This window comes from Eumetopias jubatus, unplaced genomic scaffold (assembly GCF_037043125.1).
Source record: "Eumetopias jubatus isolate StellerSeaLion01/CBP00866 unplaced genomic scaffold, mEumJub1_p1.0 scaffold_6, whole genome shotgun sequence".
Classification (NCBI taxonomy): domain Eukaryota; kingdom Metazoa; phylum Chordata; class Mammalia; order Carnivora; family Otariidae; genus Eumetopias; species Eumetopias jubatus.
The window spans coordinates 60,758,998-60,785,634 of NW_028274812.1; the positions used below are offsets into that span (position 1 = coordinate 60,758,998).

Sequence of the window (26,637 nt, forward strand, 5' to 3'; positions counted from 1 at the left end):
TTGTCTTGTTCGTGAAGAAGTAGAAGCATCGAAAGGTTTGGAGAGGTATTGCAGGAACGGTGGCGACAACGGTGTTCCGGAACCAGACTGGGTAAGTGGTGGAGAACAGTTACGCGTGGGGACTTCGCAGGCCATTACAGCCTTCTTGGTTTCTGTGGCGAAGCTAGCATAACTTAAACACGTAGGCTGCGTACGCTGCTTGGCGCGACCGCTGGAACCTCATCTCCTTAAAGCGGCGGGGTCCGCCCGACTTGGTGAGTCAGAGCTGTGCTCTCAGTGAAAAGGAAATGTTGTTATTAAAGAGAATGCTCACGACCCCTTCCTCTTAACTATGAGTTCTCTCGGGTGAGAAGGGACTAATTGTTGGGCTCCTGACCGGCCGTTAAGCACTGCGCGTGCGCAGTGGGAACCCCCTAATGGGGCGGGGGTGCTAGGGGGCCGAGGAGGCGGGGGCCGGACCTGGACCTTTTGCGCTGTGTAGTTCGACTACGCAGGCGCAGCCAAGGGCAAATGCGTCCTGTTAACTACAGTTAGGTTCCCTAGTTTGTAATTTTGTTGTGTTTTTATCCAGTGATGGACATTATGTGTTAAGGTTTACGAGGGAAAGAGTCTATCCAACATTTCAGTTATCTTGTGGTGAATATTGTTATCTGAACATCATGGGCATTCGACAGATTTTGATTGTTGATGGGTAATTCATAGAAGAGCGAAATAAACTTGTAATTTGTGACTTGAGTGCAGCTAAGCAAAAGTGAAAACAAACTTAAGCACTAAAGAGTCACTTGCAGGACTATTGTGGGGCTATAGGGATAGTAACAGTAAACTGGTTCTTTGAAGATATTCATGAGACTGTATTTTTTTAAAAAAATTATTAATAGACTTTATTTTTAAAAGCCGTTTTTGATTTACAGAAAAATTGAGCAGTTGGTACAGAGTTCCCATATAAACACCCCCGCCTCACACACACACAGTTTATTATTAGTATAGGTCAGTATGCTGTATCTGTTACAATTAATGACTAATATTGGCACATTATTATTAACTAAAGTCTGTAGTTTATTCATATAATCTGAGTTGTAACCTACTGTTTTTTTCTGTCCCAGGATTCCATTTAGGATAGATGTTAAGTTGTCATGTGTCCTTAGCTTTCTTTTGGTTATGACAGTTTTCATGCTTTCTTAGTTTTTGATGACTGTTACAGGCTGAATTGTGTCCCTCCAAAATTCATATGTTGAAGTCAGTACCTCAGAAGTAGCCATATGTGGAGATAGGGTCTTTAAAGAAGTAAAATGAAGTCATTATGGTAGGCCCTAATCCCTAATGACTGGTGTCCTTATTAGAAGAGATTAGGACACAGAGGGGAGACCATGTAAAGATGTAGAAGACAGCAATCTATAAGCCAAAGAGTGAGGCCTTCAAATGAAACCAACCCTGCTGTCCAAGTTCAATCTTGGACTTCTAGCCTCTAGAACTATGAGGAAATAAATTTCTGTTCTTTAAGCTACCCAGTGTGTGGTCCTTTGTTATGGCAGCCCTAGCAAACTTAATACAGTGACCTTGACAGTTTTGAGGATTACTGGTCAGGTATATTGTAGGGTGCCCTCCTACTGGAATTTGATGTTTTTCTTATGGTAAGACTGGCAGTAGGGGTTTTGGAGAGGAAGATTGCAGAGAAGCAGTGCCTTTTTCAGAATATCCTATAAGGGTATATAATAGGAATGTGATTTATCACATTGATACTGACCTTGATCACCTGCTTAAAGTAGTGTTTGTCAAGTTTCTCCACTGTAAAAATTACTCCCTTCTATCCACCTCCTCCTTTCCATACTGTACTCATTGGAAGGAAGTCCTTTTGCACAGTCTACATTTGAGGATTAGAGAGTTATGTTCTCCCTCCTTTAGGGTGGAGTATCTACATAATTTATTTGGAATTCCTCTGCATGGGAGATTTGTCTGTCCCTGCCAATTTACTTAATCATTTATTTATATCAGTATGGACACATGAGATATTTATGTATAATTTGTGTTATAAGCCAATGTTAACTTTATCTTGTTGCTCAGATTATTCCAGCTCTGGACATTGGGAGCTTTTTCAGTTGTCTACAGTGAAATGCCCCCATCCTTTTAATTTTTTAATTAAAAAAAATATTTTTTAGCACTTCTTGGCACTATAAGATGCTCCAGACTTTCTGTATATTTTTTTATCTCAGTCTGAAGAATCAGTTATTTCTCTAAGGATTCTGATTCCTTTTATTGGAGAATGGTATTAGAACCAAGATATGTGTGCTTTCTGCCACTGGGGTGTTGTTTCCTTTAGGCTCGCTTGCTCTCTGTACATGTATTTTTCAATTATCACTTTTTTTTGTGTCTATATCCAAACTGTCCAATTCTCCAATGTTTTTTGAGTGCCTCTTCTGATCTACAAGCTGCAAAGTATTTAAATATATACTAAAATGTATGTCCCATCAAGTAGCAAAAGTTGTTTTTTTTTTTCTTTTTTACTACATTTCACATGATTATAAGGTTAGCCTTTACTGGGGCCATTTCCACCTAACCTGAATTGAACAAATTAATTCCTTTTGACTTTGAGGTCAGTCAGCTGGTATGTAGGGTTGAAATGGCAGGGGAGAAGAAGTTTGTTGCATTTTGTGGTTTTTTAAACTGTGTATGTGATGTGAGAAACATTTCACCATATGGATCAAAGCATAGATGTGTTTCTGTATCTCTGATTTTGCAGTTGATGCTTAAGTGCTTTATTTATTTATTTTTAGAGAGAGGGAGAGTGCGTGCACATGCGCGCATGCCCCCCACACACACACACACACAAGGAGAGGAGGGGCAGAGGAAGAGGGAGAGAATCTTAGGTAGGCTTTAAAGAAGTAAAGGTAGGCTCCAGTGTGGACCCTGATGCAGGGCTCCATCTCACAACCCTGTGATCATGACCTAAGCTGAGATCAAGAGTTGATGTTTAACCCACTGAGCCACCCAGGTGCCCCTTTTTTTTTGATGCTAAATGCTTTAAAACAAAACACTACATTTTCATCCTCATTCATCTTTCTCAGTCTATGAGAGGACTTTTGCAAATATTAATGATTGTCATTTAAACAAGTAATTTTAAGAACCCCCAGAGCAGGGCGCCTGGGTGGCTCAGTTGGTTAAGCAACTGCCTTTGGCTCAGGTGTTGGAGTTCCAGGATCGAGTCCGCATTGGGCTCCTCTCCCTCTGACCCTCCCCTCTCTCATGCTCGCTCTCTCTCTCATTCTGTCTCTCAAATAAATAAAATCTTAAAAAAAGAACCCCAGAGCAATATTTTAATACAGAGTCATCTCAGAAATGATAAGATAAATGATGATCATTTCTCATTGTGTTAGTTTCTTAGGGATACTATAACAAATTACCACAAACTGAGTGGCCTAAAACAACAGAAATTTATTCTTTCATAGTTCTCTGGGCTAGAAGTCTGAAATAAAGGTTTCTGCAGGGCCATGCTTGCTCCACTCCCAACTCCCCACCCCTGTTTTAGAGGAAGATCATTCCTTGCCCCGTTGTCTCCTCCTAGCGTCTGGTGGGTCCCGGCAGTCCTTGGTTTTCCCTGGCTGTAGACACATCACTCCAGTCTCTGCTTCTGTGGTCATAATGGTGTTCTCCCTGTGTATGTCTGTGTCTCTAATAAAGACACCAATCACTGGATTAGGACCTACATTAATCCAGTGTGACCTCACATCATGAATACATCTGCAGAGACCCATTTCCAGATAAGGTCACATTCATAGTTTATGGGAGTGTGGCTAGGACTTAAACATATCTTTTTTAAGGGGACACAGTTCAAGCCATAACACTGGTCATAGTCAGAAACTAGATTTTTCCAGCCATATGTGATAACTTGGATCATCTGATGCAATCCATGGTTATTGGTCTTTCAGTTTTTCCTAAATCCCAGTTGTTTCCAAGGAAATAGCAGTTAATTTAATCCCATAAAGGGAAAGGCTTCCAGCCTGGGTGATCTATAATCAAATTTTCCAAATTTGAGAAGTTGAGCCTGAGATCTTTAAAATTAAGGCTAAAGGAAGGACAAATAAATTGGAGTTGATTTTTGATGTTATAAAATCAGAATAGCAGTAATAAGTGTTACTTTCTTCATTGAATATTGGTGTACTTACTTGTTAATAAATTTTAGTGAAGAGTAAAGTATTTCACTTCTTAATATGGGCAAAGCACCATGGAGAATTCAAATAATTTTAAGACTCTGTGCTAAAGAAGATCTTGCTTGGAGAAAGAAAAAAAATGAAAATTCATTGTAAGTCTCTATAACTGTATACTGCATCATCTTTAACTTATTATGGAAATTTTCAAACAGTGCAAAAGTAGAGTGTAGTGAACCCTAGTGTACTTATCACTCACAGTTATCAGTATTTTCCAAGTCATTATTAAACCAATGTTTAAATGTCAGTTTTAAGGCTACAAGGCTGTTAGGATATAGGGCTGTTATTTCATTGAAAAATACTGAAATTACAAGATAATTTTTTTTATTATTGCCATATGTGCCTTCATATTCCTGTTTTCCAGATTTTGCAGTTGTTATGTTTATTAGTGAGTAAAGAAGATTATATGGTGAAGATGAAGAAAGTGTGGGGTTTCTAAATCCTTGCTATCAAATCACTTATAATCAGTCATGTTCTTTAATCAAGAAATAATTGATGAAATCCTTAAGCATTGTGCTAAATGCTGAAACATATAAAAGTTTATATTAAATATTTGAGTATACTAAGTCTTTTCTTAAAATCTGTCCCTTTACAAAATTCAGTATAACTCTATATTTTATTCTCATGACCAGAGATACCCTTTTTGGACTAGATTATAGAAATTTATTCCAAATCCTTCATAAGAAAATGAGACAGAGGTCAGCTAATTTGTCCAAAGTCTCATGGTTATATTACTTGTGTGATGTTTATTGCCTGTATCAGTGTGCTGATCAGCTTCCTTTGATTCTTTAAAGACCTATAGACTTATTTTTAAAAATACACACTTGGGACACCTGGGTGGCTCAGTCAATTAAGCATCTGCCTTTGGCTCAGGTTATAATCCCATGGTCCTGGGATTGAGTCCCACATTGGACTCCTTGCTCACTGGGGACCCTGCTTCTCCCTTTGCCTGCCTCTCTGCCTGCTTGTGTGCTCTCTCTCTGACAAATAAAAATCTTAAAAAAAAAATAAAAATACACACTCATGGGGCATCTGGGTGGTTCAATTAAGCATCCAACTCTTGGTTTTGGCTGGGTCATGGTCTCAGGCATATGGGATTGAGCCCCACATCAGGCTCTGCCCTCAACACAGTCTGCTTGTCCCGCTCCCTCTGTTCCTCTCCTGCTTGCTCTCACTCGCTCTCTCAAAAAGATCTTTTAAAAAAATAAAAATACTCATGGTAAAATCATTCAAAGAATACAAAGATATAAAATAATTAACATTTCCTGATCTCTGTTTTCACTTCCTAGAGCTTACCAGTTTTTAAACTTTTTTTGTAATTTTAGGAATTTTCTATACTAAATTGCATTCTTTTTTTTTTTAAGATTTATTTATTGGGGGGGCAGGGAGGGGCAGATGGAGAGAGAATCTTAAGTAGACTGCACTGAACATGGAGCCTCACATGGGTCTTGATCCCAGAACCCTGAGATCATAACCTGAACAGAAACCAAAAGTCAGAAGTGACTGCGCCATCCAGGCGCCCCTAAATTGCATTCTTTTTTTTTTTTTTTAAGATTTTATTTATTAGAGAGAGAACAATCAGGGGGAGCAGTAGAGGGAGAGGGAGGCTCTCCGATGAGCAGGGAGCCTGACGCTGGGCAGATGCTTAACTGACTGAGCCACCCAACCACCCCTAAATTGCATTTTTTTAAAAGGTTTTATTTATTTCACACAGAGAGCACAAGCAGGGGGAGAGGAAGAGGGAGAAGCAGGCTCCCCGCTGAGCAGGGAGCCCAGTGCGGGGCTGGATCCCAGGGTCCCGGGACCATGGCCTGAGCCGAAAGCAGATGCCCAACTGACTGAGCCACCCAGGTGCCCCTAAATTGCATTCTTAATAAGAAAAAACCTCAAGTGGGAAAGTGGGGTCATTATTCATAATGTATCACACATTTTTTTTTTTTAAGATTTTATTTATTTGCTGAGACACAGGAAGAGAGGGAACACAAGGGGGGGAGTGGGAGAGAGAGAAGCAGGCTTCCCGCCAAGCAGGGAGCCTGATGCAGGGCTTGATCCCAGGACCCTGGGATCATGATCTGAGCTGAAGGCAGATGCTTAATGACTGAACCACCCAGGCACCCCAGTTTTTTTCACTTCTTAAGGCAGTTTATTTATCAGTATATGTCAGCATATAAAAGTCCATCTAACTCATTGTAATGGCCGAATAACAATTGACTGTATGGTTCACTTTTATCTCGGCCTTAAAAGTGATCTTAAAAGCAGATGTTCCCAGTTATAAACATGCTGTAGGTTTTTGGGTAACATGGTGAGTATACTGAGTATACTCCTCTATGGTTCAAGTTCTTTAAGTGGAATTGCTAGGTCAGAGGGATGTGCATTTACAATTTTGCTAAAATACGGTAACGCTAAATTGTCTCTACAAAAGACTATTGGGTATTTTACCTACTCCCTCATTCAGCACTCATCCTCTGTAGCCAAGTCAGGTTTCTCAACTGCAGACTTAATTGAAGCATTTTATTAAATACCTCCTAACTTCTTTGACTTTTACTGTCACCTGCTTTGCTATGTTTTTATTCCATTCTGCTTCTCACAATTTCAGATCTCTTCTCGTATTTTTCTCAGCCTAAGTGTATTAAACACTGTAAATGAATAGTAGCTTCCATAAAAACTTGGGGTAAGAAGCCTTGGAAAACATAGTAAAAGTAGAAGTGACTGGTTTCAACAAACAAAAATGGCTACAAGTAATACAAATCAATCTGTTGAAAATATGCAAGTAAAAACTTGTTGAGCATAGGAAAACTTGAAGTTTCTTCTTTTTTTTTTAATAATAAAAGCTTCAATTTATGATCTTGTGAAAGGTAGGGACAGGAAGATATTTTTCCAAAGATAAAATGAAATCTGATTAAGTCTCAAATTGCTTTTAAAGAAGAAAAAAGAGTTGAGTAAAAATGGCTTGGCTTGATTACCAACCCCATGCTCCCCCCCCCCCGCCAGCCCATTTGTAAACTTGAGGAGTGCTATCAAAAATGATACTGAGAAAGTCTTTGTGGTGATATTAAGCACTACTTTTTGAAGGCTCTTTTGCTGAGTTTTCATGTGTTTCTCATTTAATCCTCACAAGAACTCTAAGTAGACACTATGTCCTCTGTTTTACAGATGAGAAAATGGAAAATTAGAGAGTGGTTAATTTGCCCGTGTTAATATAGCTAGTGAATGGTTTAGGTAGGCATTATGAACCAGAGCTTGTGCTCTGAAGTCCAGGTTACCGGTGATGGTCAGAAACTAAAAAGGAGAACTGAAAAAGTTGTTCATGACAACCATTAAAAATGAGTAAGTGAAAGTAACTTTGGAGTGGTTTTTTTAGAGAAATAAATCTGTATTGGAAATTATGGTAGGTAGTAGGTACACATAATTTTCTTTCTTTTTTTTTTTTAAAGATTTTATTTATTTATTTGACACAGAGAGACACAGCGAGAGAGGGAACAAGCAGGGGTAGTGGGAGAGGGAGAAGCAGGCTTCCTGCGGAGCAGGGAGCCCGATGCGGGGCTCAATCCCAGGACCCTGGGATCATGACCTGAGCCGAAGGCAGACGCTTAACGACTGAGCCACCCAGGTGCCCCAGTACACCTCATTGTCATCATTAACCTGGTTTTACTGAATGCACATCTCTTTGCAATTCTAGGAGGCACTGTATAGAGCTAGTTATAATGTCTACATTGTATGAGTTTATAACCTATGACAGAAAAATCCATACATTGAGTTCTGATATACCGTTAGAGCTTTGGAAAACACAGCAAACCATGCTTACACCAGCTTTTTGGTTCTCATAAATACAACAGTTTCCTTATCGATAACCTTTAAAAGTAAATAGAAGGAGCCAGAGACAGTTCATTTTCTCAGTTGGTATTTAGTGACTGCTGTGTGCAAGAAGCTGGAAGATAAAAAGAGTACATTTGTCTTTCTGTCAACTTTTAAAAAGCTGTTGATCTAATGGGAATAAAATGCAAACGTTCGAGGGACGTTTTGTTTTCACCTTGCTGGTGTTAATTTTTAAAATTAGAATTTTATAGAAAAATCTAAATTAAAGCATTTAATTACTTCTTTGTGCCATTTAAATTAATACCAGGTGGATGAGATCGTCTTTTTCCAAATGTTTGTTGTTCATTTTTTCTCAGCATGTATGACAGTACCTAAATTGTTTGACATTATTTTGTATTAATGAGTTGTTCCAGTAGATAAAAAGATATTTTGAGAGGAAAAAAATGTTGTTTTGCTTTCTCATTTGTGATGTACCAATTTCCCTTAACTTTATAATGGTAAATAGTTTCTCAATGTAAAGTTAATGGAAGAAAAAGCTCCAGATTAATTTGGAGATGATCACACTTTGATGTTGCATCTCTAGAATTTATTTTTATTCTAGTAACTCTTCATAATCTAAGAGTAAACATATACTATTTTTCTTTCCCCCCCTCAGGGCATAAGTAATCTTGCTGCTATGCTTCCAAGCTGTAGTCTGAATCAACCTAAATTTTAAACAGAAGGTGAACCTCTGAGGTCAGTCAAAATAGCAGTTGGTATCTCTTCTGGGTGTTCCTCTTTTGTTAATTGTTACCTTTTAATTAAAGTTGTGAAGGGTTCTAGTAAGTCATTTAGCTTTTAAAGTGTTTAAAGGCATAATTGAAAAAGAGGAGAGGGGAAAAAGGAGAGAAGAAAGAAAATCTGTAGAGAGATTAGAAGAAGCAGCATATGTAGCTTGGAACTGATACCCAGTCCAGTCATTGGTCTTATGTGTGGTGTTGCTTAGTTTCTATTTTGCCATATTCCAATGATGCCATTATAATAGACTGTATTAGTGTAACTAGAAGTCAAGTGCACTTGACTGTAAGAAAGTCAAGGTAACAAAGGAATGCATCTTTCCTAATTTAGTGTTCTTCAGTTGAAAGGTCAGGATCTGCCATTGATAGAACTCTGTAACATTCTGTGAATGCAAAGACTAGAGCTGCAAACTCTTAAGACTGAATTTAACAGCCAGTTGTCCTATTTGAGTGGGTATTTCTTACTTCCTTATTAATCTGGCTTTTTTATTTTTTGTGATCCTGCAATGCTGAGGCTTGCTTTTGTCTTGTTTTTAGAATAGAGGAAAGGGTCAGTCTAAAAAGATTCATTTAGTAAAAATTTATTTAATGCCTGCTCTATGCTAAGCCTTAGGGTACAAAAATGAAAAAACATACCCTACTTACCCTGTGTGTCATTGGTTCTTGAACAGGGTTGTATATCAGTGTTGGATAAAGTACAAATATGCTAGACTTGTAGGAATTTTAAACTTTTTATTATGAAAGTTTTCTAAGTAATTTAGGGAAAAGTAGACTAGTGTGATGAAACCCCTCCTCCACACCTATCACCTAGATTGAGTAGTTACTAACGTATATTCTCTCTCCCTTTGTTTTCCATGCTATTTACGTGTTAAGAAACTTGGTCTTGTAGACTGTGTCACCTTCTGGATTTGTCTGATTGTTTCTTTTGATACAGTTTATGTCATTCTTTTGTTTGTTGTAATTTCTTTATCCTTATCCTGGAAGTGAGATCCAAAAGCTCAAATGGATTCAGTTAGACATTTTTGGTGAAAATATTCATAGTGATTCTGGGGACATACTATATCCAGGAGGAAACTCCTGATAGTCTTGTAGGGGTGATATTTCAGCAACCTTTGAATTTGATTTCCTATCAACTTTTAAGATTTCCTGAATCAATTGTTTCATTAGGTTTGGTAATATATGATTTTCTAATTCTATTCTACTTCTGCATTTGTTAGCTGTAATTATTTATAAGGATGAGTTTTCCTTCCTCAGCTGGAGCTGTTGTTTGGTAGGGAGTCTTTGTTGGGGAGAGACTAAATCACTTTTTTCCTTATAATCTTTAAGATAACTATATTTCCAGAGATCTGTATTGGAAAAAAATAGATATTTTTCCCCATCTTTTTGAGCTAAATTGATTAGAGCTATGCTTGCTCTCAAGCTCTGACACCACCATTAACATGAAATTTTATACTCTTGCCAATCTAAAAATTCCAGTTGCCTCTGGCAGCCTATTGACCAGAATTTTAGAGTTCTGATCACATAACTGTATCATCCTATAATAATTTTTGATATGTGAGCTTTTAAAATTAAAGAACTCTCATTCTCATTTTTTAACTGTTCATTTTGTTAAAGGTAGAAAATCAAATATATTTTAAAAGGCAGGATGTGGGATCAAGGAGGACAGCCTTGGCAGCAATGGCCCTTGAACCAGCAACAGTGGATGCAGTCATTTCAGCACCAGCAGGATCCAAGTAAGGAAACAAATTGAATTTGGAAGTTGGGGAAGGGGAGATAGAGATGAGTGGGAGATAGGCAATGGGATTAAGGGAAATGGAATTGGGATTGATTTATTGGAGCATTTTATGAACAAAATTTTATCTTTTCTCATAAATAATACAGCTATAGGATACATATTAGGGAATGGATTTCTCTTTGGAGGACTTCCCCAAAGAGTAGAAAGCTTTATGAATATTTTACATTTTCAAAACTGATTTAGTTCTTATTTTCCTAAAGAAAGAGAAAAATCTTCCTTAAATGTGTTGCTTAAGTAAAACATACTTCTGTTGTTAATTCCAAATCTTACAATTCTATGTAGCTCATGGTCAACTGATGGTATGCTATATATATCATTTAAAAATGTCTTTGTATTATGGAATATTTCAAGCATGTATGGAGGTAGAAAAGAATATAGGGAGCCTCCATTTATTATTTAGCTTTAATAGTTACAAACTCATGGCCAATTTTGTTTCATTGATATGACCCTTTCCACTGCCCTGCTTTTATTGGGTTAATCTGATTGTTTCTTTTTTTAATACATAGATAGCATTCTCTTATAGGACTATACTGTAATTTAATAAATCACTTTTGGATGATTGGGTGTAGCTTTTTACTTTTTGAAATAATTACCATAATTTTGTATACATGTCATTCCATTGTTACTTGTCCAGTTATTTGCTGAGGAAAAAAAATCCAGAACTAGGTGTGTTACATCACTGTTGCACATTTGAAAAGTTTCAGATACACATTGCTTAAGTTCAGCTCCACCTGGGTTATGCCAGTTTATGTTTCCACCAAAATGTATGAGAATACCTGTTTAATCTTCATGAGATGTGAAAAAACATCTTATTTCACTTTGTTTCCTTTATTTATAATATTAGATCTTAAAATGTTATGTATAGATATTGGAGAAGGAAAGAGGACCTTTAAGATAGCAAGGCAATACATTTTGAGTAAAGAATGACTAAGGAGATGTATTTTGACTAGAGAAGGGAGCCATAGTAAAGAAGGGTGATGGTGAGGAGGAACAGGGGTAGATAACTGTATTTCTCCTGTCTTAAGAGCCAGTGTAGGCCTGGGCAGGACCTGTTTGAAGAAGTGAGTTTGATCGTTTGTTTTTACAGTAGTTAAAAAAAAGAAAAGACTTTTAAAAGACTAACTAAACTAAGGTACAAGGGATAAATTTCTTATTAGTTAATATTAGAAACTCAGTTAAGAGTGTTTACTTTGTAGAGTTGTTAAATTATTTTGTAGCCTGGATATGGGTTATTTTCTAAGCATCCTTTCAGCCATAACATTCTGTAATATTTAAAATCTCTAGTAAGGAATAACTGAGATGGTTGTTTTACATAGAGGCACTATTCCTTTTAGCTCTTAAATTCTGAATGCTAAATTCTGCTATGTTAAATTGTGTTAGGCCAGATTGACTGGGCTGCATTGGCTCAAGCTTGGATTGCCCAAAGAGAAGCTTCAGGGCAGCAAAGTATGGTAGAACAACCACCAGGAATGATGCCAAATGGACAAGATATGTCTACAATGGAATCTGGTCCAAACAATCATGGGAATTTTCAAGGGGATTCAAACTTTAACAGAATGTGGCAACCAGGTTTGTTGTTTCATGTTATCCAGATTTTAGGACTATTTTTAAAATAAAATGTGGATTAAATTAAACTGTTTAATTTGCTTAGTTTTATGACTTCTTGAAATTAATGCTCCTTAAAGAATAGGCAGTTTCATTAATTTTGTGGTTAAAGTTATTCTGTACTCAATCTGCTAGCATTGTGGCACTCAGTTTGATTCTTTTCTTGGTTCTTCATTCCTAGGCTGACAGGGGCTGGGAACACTGGAAACCTCACTTGGCATCTAGGGAAGAGAGCATTCTATGTCTCTCTGTTGCAACCTCTGGCCTTTTCAGAAGCAGCACTGGCAGAGCAAAACATGTCTAGTCTCTAATTAAAGAAATACTGTGTCACTATGTGACAAATTAGTCTGTCAAATATACTCTGCCCCTACCATCCACCCATCTTTTTCTTCCCTTTTTTTTCAGATAGTGAAGATCTTCCATAAGTTTTTATCTGTTTTACTTTTTTGTTTGTTTGCTTTTTTACTTCACAGTATGATTTAGATTTCTTGATGCTAGTTCAGTTTTCCATGTCTTGTGTTATTATTTTTAATAGTCACTTCAAAACATTTATAGAGGAATCTTACATTTGAGTATGCTGATGGTGAAGTTTTAATCTCCCTTTCCCTGTTGATACTTATTATTGTTTCTCAATGTAAGAGTGGAAAATTCAGGAGGTAATCCTCTAACATCACTTTTAAAAGAATAATGAATATTCTAATCTTTGATACGCTGAGGTAGTTTATATCTAGTTTTCTTGAAGCTACACCAAATTTCCCCAAGTTTGAAAATGTTTTGGTTCCCAAGTTCAAATTCATAAATGACTCACCCTGGCATTCCCACTCCCCAACTTTATTCTACTGACTTTCTTTGTGACCTGGGCAAGTGATTTACCTCTGTGTGCCTCAGTTTCCCCTCCTTAAATTGGCAAAAATAATACCTGATTTCTCCCTACCTCACAGGGATGTTGTGAGGATAAATGTGTTCATGGAAGAAAAATATTATATATAAAATCTCAAGGTGTTATTTTTTATGGTGTTGTTATTGAACAGAAATAGAAAAAAATCAAAAAATTGCTTTGGATTTTGTTACATTTATTAAAAAAAATAATTTCAGGCATTTCTATATGTTTAGGATATGAATTAAAGTGGAGTTAGCTCTTTTGAATTATTTATTAGTTTAATTAATTGCTTATTTTTAAGATATACAAGAGGAATTTGACCAAGAAGTCATAAATTTTTAAATCTGTTTCTTTGCTGAAAAATCTTTCTTGAGATCTTAAAAATTTGTGTTGATTTTGTTATAACCCCCTGTTGAATGTTTTTATGCCTAAATCCTAAATAGAATGGGGAATGCATCAGCAGCCCCCACACCCCCCTCCAGATCAGCCATGGATGCCACCAACACCAGGCCCAATGGACATTGTTCCTCCTTCCGAAGACAGCAACAGTCAGGACAGTGGGGAATTTGCCCCTGACAACAGGCATATATTTAACCAGAACAATCACAACTTTGGTGGACCACCCGATAATTTTGCAGTGGGGCCAGTGAACCAGTTTGACTATCAGGTGAAAGATATTTTGTTGCTTTAATATTGTAGATGTGCACGTAATCCATTCTTTGGAAGTGTCTCATCAAGAGTACCTAAGATCTGTGTTTCACTTTTCAGTCTTGTACAGATAAGGGTATATTATGTCTTAGAAAAGTTACCAATTTTTGGGTATTAAAATCATTAGATTCTTATTTTCTGGTTTTTGATTTGCTTAGGAGAATGATATAAAGGATTGTTAGGGAAAAGTTTGGAGAAAATGAAAAATGTGTAAGTGCAATAGCTATATGATGTTTTGTTTTCTAATAATTTCAAAATGGTATATTTAAATGTTGAATAAAGTTTAGAAAATGCACAGTAGTTGAATACATTATTTGTCAATAATAGATTATGGATAAGACATGAATAAAATACATGAAGAACAGAGTATCTTCCTAAATGCAGTTCCTTCTGCTATGTAGAATTACGACTTCTAGTGCTGTCTTTTTTTTTTTCCATTCTGACATGACATGTTAATGGAATTGTACATAATTTCCTTTGTAGCATCTAATTCATTCCTAGGGACATAGAACTCTATGGGGAATAGTAACATTATGTGGGACTTTATTTTCTCTAACTACTCTGCCAAGGGTCCACCTTTAAACTGCAGTGCTAGGTATCATTTTGAAATAACTGATTGCATTGTTTACCTTATAAACTGAGCGATCATAATTCAAAATTTTGAAAAAACTCATACATTATTTCACTAATTAGATTAATAATGGACATAAATGTAACCAGTATTCACCTTGAGAGTAAGCTTTATTCATACATATTCAGATAAGTGTGGTATACTCATACTTGGTATACAGATATGACAGTTTTTGTTTGGTTTGGTTTTGAAGAAATGTAGTGGCAGGGAGCTTCTCTTTACACCCTATTATCTTGATGGATGCCTATGCTAACAAGCCAGAGAGCTCTGTTGGTAGTGGGCTTAGAAAAGCCTCTGAAAATAGCAAAATTGCAAAAAATATTTAATGATTCAATAACTTTTATTTTGTTTAAAATAGATATTTCTTGCAAGATTATAGAAACAAGTTCCCCTAAGAAATAACTTAGAATTGATTTAAAAAATTTTTTCTTGTATTTTCTAGTTACAGAAAAATTGACACTTAATTTCTTGGTAGTGGAAGGACTAGTTTATAAATGGATTCAGAATGAAAAAGGTCATATATATATATATATATATATATATATATATACTTTCCTATACTTCTTGGAAATAGTGTACTAGCTGAATTTTAGATGGCTCTTTGCATTTACATAGCAGAAAATCTTTATCTTTCTTAAGAATAGTAAGCCTAGGTTCTTGGGGCTACAGAGATATCGGTGGATATTAGAACCATGGAATTCTTGGATTTGCTGCACACATGGATTTCTACTGTCCCAGTTCATAACACACGTGTGTCCCAGAGAGTATTTTGTATTAATGTGAAGAAAAATAAACTGCAATACTCTTTCAGCATGGGGCTGCTTTTGGTCCACCGCAAGGTGGATTTCATCCTCCTTATTGGCAACCAGGACCTCCAGGACCTCCAGCACCTCCCCAGAATCGAAGAGAAAGGCCATCATCATTCAGGGATCGGCAGAGATCACCTATTGCACTTCCTGTGAAGCAGGAGCCTCCACAAATTGGTAGCTATTTAAGTTTAGTGAACCACAATTGGCATGATTTCTTGATCATGTAAAAAGAATGTCTTGTTTTCTTAAATTGTTCTCACGCTTCTGATATGTTAGGAATTGATAGTTTAAAACCCTATCATTTTATAGTCATAACCCTTTAAATCTGTTTATTGAACAGAAATAGAAAAAAATCAACAAAAAATTTCTTTTGTTATTATATAACATATTAAGTTACAAAAAGGATACTGGTATAAAATATAAAAAGTTCTGAATAATTTTCTTTAAAAGATACTTTACACTCCAGATTTTGTGATGAATTGTAAATTTGTCATGGCCATAGCATCTTGGTATTTTTTCAATGTTGACAATTTGATATATTAGGACAGTTTATGAACAGTTCCCCCTTTTAAAACCTCTTAGTTGTTCTCTGTCTCTGGTCTCTTTCCACTCTCCATTCATCTGATACACTAGTGTCAGATTCATTTTCCTTTTATTATTTCAAATTTCCAGGAATATTTTGGCAGAAGATTTAAATTTTTAACATAACTAACTTAGGCCTAGTGACAAGTTACAAACTTACACTACTTTATATCTAGAAATCCAAATCGATCACTTAATAGACCAGAATGTTCAAGTCTTAACTTTTTATTACAAAGTAGACATTTTAAGAAGATTCTAACTTTTTTAACTTATGGAACCATACTTGTTCAGATGAATTCTCAATGTGAAAATAGACTTGTGCTTTGGTTTGACTCTGTTCTGTTTTTGTATTTTAGGAAGCAGTGTAGTGTAAGAGTTTGGCTTGGAATTAGCCCACATCACTGCTACTGTCTCTTTAATTTTGAGCATGTCACTTAATCTTTACGAGCCTCAGTTTTCTTATTTGTAAAAGAGATTGAGTATTAGTGATTTTTTTTTTTTTTTTAAATCGAGATGATGGTTTAATGTGCTTTCATAGTGCCTGGCTTATTATAAGCACTAACACAGTATTCACTGCTGTCATTAAAAATGATCTTAAAGAGAAGCATAATGGTTAATGGGTTGCTTTACCACTGTCTTACTGGAGAATAATAGTTATAAGTACTCAAGTGGCACCAGCATTCTTTTATTTAATTTACATAAAAAGTTTATAGAAATTCAAGAATAAGGAACTCATGCATTTGTGATTTTTACTTAACTTAGAAATACTTCTTTTCATGTGAAACAGATGCAGTAAAACGCAGGACTCTTCCAGCTTGGATTCGAGAAGGTCTTGAAAAAATGGAACGGGAAAAGCAGAAGAAGTTGGAGAAAGAAAGAATGGAGCAACAACGTTCACAATTGTCCAAAAAAGAAAAGAAGGCCACAGAAGATGCTGAAGGAGGAGATGGCCCTCGTTTACCTCAGAGAAGTAAATTTGTAAGTGTTAGAATCACTTAACATGAAAGTCCATGTGATTTATATGTGAAAATTATTGAAATAAATAATTTAGCCTATAGAAAAGTATTAGTATAATATTCTTGAGATTACTTTTAGTATTTTGAGGATTATGTTTTTATGTAGTTATTGAGGGTAGAGTAAGGAGAAAAGAGGCAGTAAGTTTATAAAACATTTCTTTCCAGAGAGAAATTATTCTCTGGGATGCTAGATAGGTCTTACCTTGAGAAACGAATCTATTTTCTTGTTGCAGTACAAATGATTCCCTAGTGGCGGATTATTAGACAAAACTAAGTTAAAATGGCAAAAGAGAAGTAAATCTGCCTTTTTTGAACATTGAAATGTGTGTTTATACCAGAGGATGTAATAAATTTCATAGTTTTTGACAGCACTAAAAGTAACAAAGTTAAATCTTTATTAAAGTTTCATTTAGATGGCATTGAGTGGGTTAGGATTTTTTTTATTTAGCAGGAATGTGCTCTCAGATGACATGATAGCCACAGCACTGGCGAGTATGCAACTCTGGAAATAGGTTGGCCTCCTAAGGCCATTTTGTGCTTCAGAAATAAATCTAAGGGAGACAGCAGGGTAACTAGATTTAAGCAGACATTGGTTTAGCTTAAATTTCACAAATGCCGTAAGTTACTTTTATCTTTTGACAAAAGAACCATGCCAAAGATGTGTTTTTGTTGAAGACAAAGAAGAACCAAAAGACTGCCACTATTAAAGTTCTTTTTTTTTTTTGTAATTTTTAACTCTTTAGGTGAAATAGTGGATTTCCAGATTTAATAGGTTTAAGTGTCAAAAAACTGTTTGGAGATTATCTTCCCTCTCCTCCCAAATGCCTTTGGCCTTCTGTTCCATATAGTCTTCCCCTGATTCAAATAGTCTTTCCAAACTAGTATTTCAATGATCACCTTGTCTTTTACTTAGTAGGACTGAAAGCCTACAGTCAGAAACAGACAAACTGCTGGCATTTCATCCATCTGAAGTACATCTCATTTCTTATCTGTGCATTTCATAGCAAAAAAGAAGCAAATTTCACTGAGTTTCAGGGCCAGCTAAGATCTGCAAACTGACTTCAGATTTTTAATTTTAAGTCGTATGATTTTAGGTAAATACCTTATAGTTTTAAAAAGTTACACTGAATTATATAAATGTGGGCCACTTATCCAAAGTTTTACAAGCCACTCATTTCAGGACCATCATATATAATGGATATTAATTCAGTCAGTCTTAGCATGACATATTTCTGGTTATTTATAAAGTAAAGTCAAAATTGACTAAGGAAAAAAATTTGAGAAGTAATTAAAATAATTGATTCTCATAAGCTATCTTGTAATCTTATATATCCTTTCAGGTAACACTTTATACTACTAAATGAAGTGTGTAGTACAAAAGTGTAACTTAGAGAGAAATTTCATTTTTATATATCTGTTTCATAGTCTTTTTAATTTTGTTATTTTAAAATAGAGTGTGTAAAATAATGATTTTACATTATAAGCCTGAATTTGGGCTACCCATACTATTACTTGTGTTTAGGATAGTGATGAGGAAGATGAAGACACTGAAAATGTTGAGGCTGCTAGTAGTGGAAAGGTCACCAGAAGTCCATCTCCAGTTCCTCAAGAAGAGCAAAGCGAACCAGAGATGACTGAAGAAGAGAAAGAGTATCAAATGGTAGAATGTTAAATTTCTTACCACATATGTACAGGATTTTAAAAAATTTTTTATTTTTATTTATTTTTAGAGAGGGAAAGGGGTGTTGAGGGGGAGAGAGAATCTTAAGCAGGGTTCATCCATGCCCAGCATGAAGCCTGACATGGGGCCTGATCTCACAACCCTGAGATCATGACCTGAGCTGAAATCAAGAGTCAGACACTTAACCAACTGAGCCACCCAGGCACCCCAGTTTTGGTATTTTAGAATAATTTTCAAGATACTCAGTTTCTTGGAATGGTTGATATCTCTTCTTTAAAAATGTTTTATAAAATGGCTTTGCCCATTAAATTTTTTGAGAATATCAAACTGTATTAGTAACTATAATAATTAAATTAGAAATAATATACATAAATATATATAAACACATAAAATATCCTTTCATAGATGTTGCTGACAAAAATGCTTCTGACCGAAATTCTACTAGATGTCACAGATGAAGAAATTTATTATGTAGCCAAAGATGCACACCGGAAAGCAACGAAAGGTATATTGTGGGTGTTCTTGGTTTTGTTTTTCTGGGAGTATTTTGGTTTTGGTGGCTATTTTGGACTTTTTTTGGTTGTCCTTGCTGAATTCTAGCAGATATTTGAATATTTTCTTCTTGCATGTTTTAACTCTCCAGGAAAGGTTAGGTTTGTAGACACCATATTAAAACTATACAAATATTATTCTTTTACCCAACTTGCCTGAGCACAAATTAGCAGTTATGCTGTTGTTCTGTAAAATGTATAGTGGAAAAATTCTTGATGTTCAATTTATTTCACCTGATTTTGTTTTTTTATAGATACCATGGTATTGGTATATAACTTCTAATACAGTTTAGTTTCACTAATGAATTGAATTATGAAGCTTCAGTTTTCACAGTTTACCACTTGTAGTTCTTACAGAAGCAAGAAATTCACCCATCCTCCCCATTTTTAGTAACACTTACAAAATATATTGAAAGCAAAATTAAATTATGGACCATACCTCAAAAATAAAATACTTGATGTACTGGTCAACATTTTCATCATTATAAACCAATTTCAGCTCACTTCAGAATTATAATTTCAAGGCCAGACATGATACTGGTTTAAAGTGAATGTTATGTTTTTAATGTTTCTTCTCTCCCCAAAAAGCAGCAATAGTAGTAGATTTAACAATACCATAGACTCTCATGACTATGAAATCGTGGCTATTTGTGTTAACATGTTGTTCCTGTTGTTGATGTGATACAAAGCTCCTGCAAAACAGCTGGCACAGTCCAGTGCACTGGCTTCCCTTACTGGACTCGGTAAGTGTTTTCCTTATTTGTGAGAGGGCCTTAAAGGGAAACTCACACTTACCTTGTCTCTCTACATGTTCTGTTTTGAAACTGTACTATTCCTACTCAGTTTATAAAACCTAGGTCTTAGGGTTATATCAGTCTCTAAAAGGTTTGCCTATTTTTTTGACTAAAGCATTCACAGAGGGATTATTATAAATCATTATAAATGTAACTAATTCATAGTTTATTGGGGCAAGTTGTAATAGTTCATAATTTAGCTGTGATAATATTTAAGCTCACTTTCAAAACTATTGCATACATGCTTTAGGGAGGAACCTATCCACTAATGCTTTTAAGCACCTTTATTTAGATTGTGTTACAGTTAAGTCGAGTTTTAACACAGAGGAAAAGAGTTTATCTTATAGTATCATAGTATAATAGTAGTGATGTGTTCATAATTTGCTCTTTGCATGGTATATTCTCAGGTATATAAAAGCTTGAACGTGCCTTTTCCACATCATATCAAATTAATCTTTGTGGGGACCAACAGAAATGGGTAGAACCAAATGCCCATGTGATTTTGTGATGATTACTATTTAGGTCACTTCAGGGTGGGGAGTAGTTTTAGCACCATACCATTTCTGATCAGTGAGAATTACAGTATTCTAATTTTTCTAGGGAAAAAATACTTTGCATTCTACCTGGGATTTCTGAGCTTTGAACAATGAAAGAATTAATTTTAGAAATACTTTTAGGATCATTGGTAGTTGAATTGACTGTGCTTTAGTGAGGCTTTGTTATTGCCCTGTTAAATGGTTTTATTGGTTAGGGTGAACAGTAAAACAAAATCATTATCACGGTTCCTTTGTGGTGAGAAATATATGAAATACTCCAGAAAGAATGAGATTCTTTTAATTTCCAGGAGGGATTTATGAACGCCTTAAGAATTGAAATTTATACTCCTCCCCACCCCGAATAAGTATATTCTTCCAAGAAAAGGCAATTAAAAAATAAATTAGCTTTCTTCTCGGACCTTAAAAATTTTTTAGTGTATAGAATAACTTTTCCATATGATAGACTGGGCTTTATGCACACAGGTGGACTGGGTGGTTATGGATCAGGAGACAGTGAAGATGAGAGGAGTGACAGAGGCTCTGAGTCATCTGACACTGATGATGAGGAATTACGGCACCGAATCCGGCAAAAACAGGAAGCTTTTTGGAGAAAAGAAAAAGAACAGCAGCTGTTACATGATAAACAGATGGAAGGTATAACTTTTAGACTCCCTTAATTTTTGTCTAGTTTTGATTGTGTTTCTTTTTATTTTTTTAACCAACCTAACAATATCAAGGATAGAATTAAGGTTAGAATATAGATAATATGTGATGTAACTGAGACTAAGAGTTCTGGCTTATTTGTAGTTTTTATCAAAATTAGTTGTAGTATTCAAAATGTGTAGTTTACAAAGGTAAACTTTGTCTTGTTTTGTAAGACATTAATTTCATTAGCTGTAAATTAAGATACAGTGTATTTTTATTTCTTTCTAAAGTTCTCAAAATGAAAAAAGGCTTTTGAAATGGCAGAAATATATTTGTAAAACTATTGAAAAGTAATTTGTTGCTAGGATATTTAATGTGTAGCTAGTATATTTAAGGAAATAAAAAGAGGACTTAATAGAAGCTTTTTTATGCAAAATACTGTATATGACTGTAGTTCTTTAATGATATTAGGAATATTAGGAATACTGACTGAAAGAGTATTTTGAAGTTTTTGGAAAAATCATACTTGGACAGTTGGGAAGGTAATTATTAAGAATTAGCATAATTAAGAATAATTAAGAATTAATTATTAAGAGTTAGCAGTTGAAAATTCCCTATAAATTACTTACTTACCTTTAAGTTGCCTTATGGGGCAAAAGGGAAATCTTTTCAGATTGCTTCAAATGTACCTTTACACTCTGGTACTCTGTTGCTGTATTGTCTAGGAGCATGGCTAACTACATGTAGCTATTGAGCATTTGAAATGTAGCTAACCCTAAATTGAAATATGCTGTAAGTATGTATAAAATACATAATAGATTTGAAAGATTTTATGAGGCAGAATATCTTAGTATTCTTTTAAATTTATTACATGTTGAAATGATAATATTTTTGATATATTGGGCTAACAAACTATTGAGATTAAGTTCATCTCTTTTTTTAAGGTAGTCACTAGACAATTTTGAATTGCTTCTATGGCTTGTATCCTGTTTCTGTTGAAGAATGCTGTTTTACTGTCACACCATCTAATAGCTTGAAATTTGGTAGTTTGGGAGTTTTTTTCTTTATACATTTGACTTTTAATAGTATTTTTGTCTTTTTCTGTTTCAGAAGAAAAGCAACAAACAGAAAGGGTTACAAAAGAGATGAATGAATTTATCCATAAAGAGCAAAATAGTTTATCACTACTAGAAGCAAGAGAAGCAGACGGTGATGTGGTTAATGAAAAGAAAAGAACTCCAAATGAAACTACGTCAGTTTTAGAACCAAAAAAAGAGCATAAAGAAAAAGAGAAACAAGGAAGGAGTAGATCAGGAAGTTCTAGTAGTGGTAGTTCCAGTAGCAATAGCAGAACTAGTAGTACTAGTAGTACTGTCTCTAGCTCTTCATACAGTTCTAGCTCAGGTAGTAGTCGTAGTTCTTCTCGATCTTCTTCTCCTAAAAGGAAAAAAAGACATAGTAGGAGTAGATCTCCAACAATTAAAGCTAGACGGAGTAGAAGTAGAAGTTACTCTCGCAGAATTAAAATAGAGAGCAATAGGGCTAGAGTAAAGATTAGAGATAGGAGGAGATCTAATAGAAATAGCATTGAAAGAGAAAGACGAAGAAATCGGAGTCCTTCTCGAGAGAGACGTAGAAGTAGAAGTCGCTCAAGAGATAGGCGAACCAATCGGTCCAGTCGCAGTAGGAGTCGAGATAGGCGTAAAATTGATGATCAACGTGGAAATCTTAGTGGGAGCAGTCATAAGCATAAAGGTGAGGCTAAAGAACAAGAGAGAAAAAAGGAGAGGAGCCGAAGTATAGATAAAGATAGGAAAAAGAAAGACAAAGAAAGGGAACGTGAACAGGATAAAAGAAAAGAGAAACAAAAAAGGGAAGAAAAAGATTTTAAGTTCAGTAGTCAGGATGATAGGTTAAAAAGGAAACGAGAAAGTGAAAGAACATTCTCTAGGAGTGGTTCTATATCTGTTAAAATTATCAGACATGATTCTAGACAGGATAGTAAGAAAAGTACTACCAAAGATAGCAAAAAACATTCAGGCTCTGATTCTAGTGGAAGGAGCAGTTCTGAATCTCCAGGAAGTAGCAAAGAAAAGAAGGCTAAGAAGCCTAAACATAGTCGATCGCGATCCATGGAGAAATCTCAAAGGTCTGGTAAGAAGGCAAGCCGCAAACACAAGTCTAAGTCCCGATCAAGGTAGTATACTTTTTAAAGTATTTTGTCTGATTTTTAAAAAAAATTTGACTGAATTTATTCAAAGTTGAAAGTGTCCTTTCTCTCTCTCTCTTTAATAAACTCAGTTTGGTACTTGATAAATGATCATAGTCTTAAATAATTTTAGAAATCCTATATAATAATATTTATTTAAAAATTGCAGATTCTTTAGTGTAAAATACATTTTTATTTTTAAATTTGTCTTTTCCCTTTTTTTTTTCAGATCAACAACCCCTCCCCGTCGTAAACGCTGAGGAATGATGTGGCAAGAATGCCATGATGTTTAAAAAAATTCCATGAGTTTTAAGGGCTTGTCTCATTATAGAGGCACATTGTGGCTGTGTAGGTGAAACCAGAATCTTTTTTTTTTTAATCTGTAAATAGGTGTACTTTTTCCAAATGCTGCTCCAAGTTACTTAATAGGATTTCTTTGTATTACATTTTTTTCAAAAAATAGTGCTTAATAAGACTATAAACATGCCATTCTCTTTCAGCTGTAATGTTCTTAAAATTATTCTTGAATGTACTGTGATGTCAATAAAGCTCTTCAGTTCATTTTTGTTAACCTCTTGCACCTTAATTTTATGATTTTAATCTAAGGAACGTACTTTTATAAAAAGGCAGCTGGAATTTTGTATAACAGGTTTTAAAGGTACTTCCTCTCATCTTCCCCAAAGAAAATGGTTTTAACTTAATAGTTTGTCAAAGTTTGTAAATTGTACCCATGGATTTTTGTCAAATTCCAACTTTAAGGGTGTGGAAAAGAGCCAAAAATAGACCTTTACTTTTCATTTGGAAACATTTGACAGCTTTCTAAACTTTTCTTCCTATTTTGAGGATTTTCAAGTAATATATTCTCTGTATATAAAGTATGGTTTACTTCTGTACAATGAAATTGCTGGAATCAATCAAGCCAGTGCACCATTAGAGTCATTTATAAGGAGTAATTGTGTTTGACACTAATAGTCAAGTCTGGAACTATATTCTGCAGTTATCCACTTCTGTTTTAGAAGCATATTTCAAACACTGGGGGTATTACAAAAATAAGACTCAGAATTCAATATATTTATTTATATTTTTAAAGTATAATATGACCTCAGCTCAGTGGAGGAGTGCCATATTATGCAGGTTTGTGTCAATTTCATGACATTAAAATGGTCTGGTTTTGTCACTTTCTTAGAATTATGATGAGTGGTCTAGCTATTTAAGGCAGTTATAACTTACAAGTAAAATGAGGCTCTGCAGGCATTTAAATGCTCAGCTGCTTTCAGGGTCTGTTTTTATGTGATTATTCACTTATGCCACAATAGTCAGATACATCTCTGAAAACAAATACTTTTAAATTTTAATTTGAAAAGAGCAGGTGCAGGTCACGGGAAAGTTTTAAAGTATGCCTTCTTACCAGCAATAGTTCATTTTAAAATAAGCCAGATTTTTGCCAAGATCAGTGTTTCTTCAAAATGAAGGTAGAAATAGATTTGTTAAGTGTGCTCTTGTACCTCTACATAGGTTCTTAAATAATTTTGAGCAGTTATGCATTTATCTAGAGGAAATAAATCAACTGTGAATAAATGCATGTTTACCAAAATGGTTGTTTTACAGTGCATTTAGTTCTGATATTTATAAAGTTGATATTCACAGAATAACTTTAGTTTGGAATTCTATATAGTTTAGACATCAGTCACATGTGGAGACAAAATGAAAATGTGCAATATTTTTTATGTAGGTGAGCTAACACAATGTACCTAATTACAGAATTATCAGATTAATTTGTAATAGATAAGTTGTATAACATTTTCATATCTTAAAATGTTTTTTAGATCAATCTTCAGGTGAAACAATATTTTCAAAATAAAATTCTACAGAAAAGTTCTGTTGGCTATGATATGCACATTTTTGGGCAAGACAGATGACTAGAGCCAAAAATAATATTTGACAGTTTTATTTACTCTGCCATAATATGCAAGCTTCTTATCATTCAAATCTGTATTTTTTAAAATACAGTCATGATATATGTGATTATTAGTAGATACATCAATGTTATAATTAGATATTTGGGTTTTTTAGGTTTTATGGGTAATTTAGAGAATTCATCATTTCACTGACATGTAATGAAGTATGTTTACCTTAGTGGTAAGATTTTATAAAATAGGGCTTCCATGATTTGGGATGTGAATGCTAACACATAAGTTAAATAGATACATAATTTGGTTATGAAATCTTCTAAAATGACATCACCAGAAAATCAGTAGATTCGATTTTTGAGACAATCATTAGTCTGAATTGGTTAATAAAACTGTTGGGGTTCTCTTTTAAAATATTTCTAGTGTGTTAATCATACTTGTTTTTGTGCAATGGGGGTAAACCACACCATTAAGAGAAAATGTAATTTGGAAGAGGTAATTATAAGATTTGTTTCATGAAGGCCCCAAAATATAAATAAAGACTGGTGTGGAATCTCAGTGTATATGTTTTCTGCCATTGTAAAATGTCTTTTTTTAGCATCTGTTTCTAATGATATAATACACAATAGGTGAACTTCCCAAACATAGTCCATTTTTTTTTTAGTGTCTAAGTTACTGTTTCTTCAAAGAAACACACTAAGTATAATTAATTAGTAGGTGAGATTTTTTTATTTTATGTGGGAATTTTTACATAGGAATTGTATAAGGTTCAAGTTCTGTAATACTGTCTTATGGAAACCTTTACATTTAAATGGAGTTTTTCTTCTCTTATATACATTAAAGTCTATTTTCATTTATTGAAGTTTCTAAAATGTACTAATCATGGTTTAATGGAAATACTAGATCCCTTGGATTATCCTCACTCTGCTGCTTAATATATTTTGGGCAAATCACATAAACACTATAAGCCTCAATTTCTTCAACTGTGGAAGGGGGGAATTCGGTTATTTCTAAGGTCTTGAATACTTGCAGCCCTTAAGTTTTTCAGTTTTAAGTAGAATTTGGTTGTGATGTTTAACACTCTAAAGAAAATAGGCTTTTTTAGCCCTTAACATAACTTGTGTGATGAGTTACATTATATACCACAAAGGTTTATCAGGTATTACCTATAGAGTTTTCCTCTAAATACACAAAAGATTAAATCTGCCACAATCTGATTATGGTAGTATGAATTGAAATTACCCTAAGTTACCAATTTACGTGGAATTCTGTAAATATGAAAATTTACCAGTTAAACCCTGAGTAGTTTTATATCATTTCAAAGGGATAAAACTGTTGGCAGTAAGGGAGCCCTTTACCCTTAATTTGAATGAGAAAAGTTTTTATAAATACTGAATTTCACAATACTAAATTTTTTTAGTTTTATAGTAAATTGTAGATGCTGATTTACAACGCATGGGTGAGACCATAGCAATGGTCTTCTCCCAACAG

General features: G+C 34.7%; 1 protein-coding gene across 5 annotated transcripts; it reads left to right on the forward strand.

The window, feature by feature from the left end:
* On the forward strand, positions 1-24,830 carry PNISR (PNN interacting serine and arginine rich protein). Of its 5 annotated transcripts, none has more exons than XM_028104132.2 (13): positions 1-91; positions 8,674-8,753; positions 10,409-10,527; positions 11,970-12,158; positions 13,518-13,741; positions 15,225-15,396; positions 16,592-16,782; positions 18,343-18,480; positions 18,907-19,006; positions 19,742-19,795; positions 20,866-21,036; positions 22,138-23,224; positions 23,466-24,830. In XM_028104132.2, exons 3-13 carry the CDS (start codon positions 10,440-10,442, stop codon positions 23,494-23,496), a joined length of 2,445 nt encoding a protein of 814 aa, XP_027959933.1. In that variant the 5' UTR covers positions 1-91; positions 8,674-8,753; positions 10,409-10,439; the 3' UTR covers positions 23,497-24,830. The 5 variants fall into 5 exon arrangements, with proteins under 5 accessions (XP_027959933.1, XP_027959934.1, XP_027959937.1 ...); XM_028104133.2 differs by having other exon boundaries at positions 10,413-10,527; XM_028104135.2 differs by lacking the exon at positions 1-91 and adding an exon at positions 101-254.
* Positions 24,831-26,637: the final 1,807 nt, after the last annotated feature.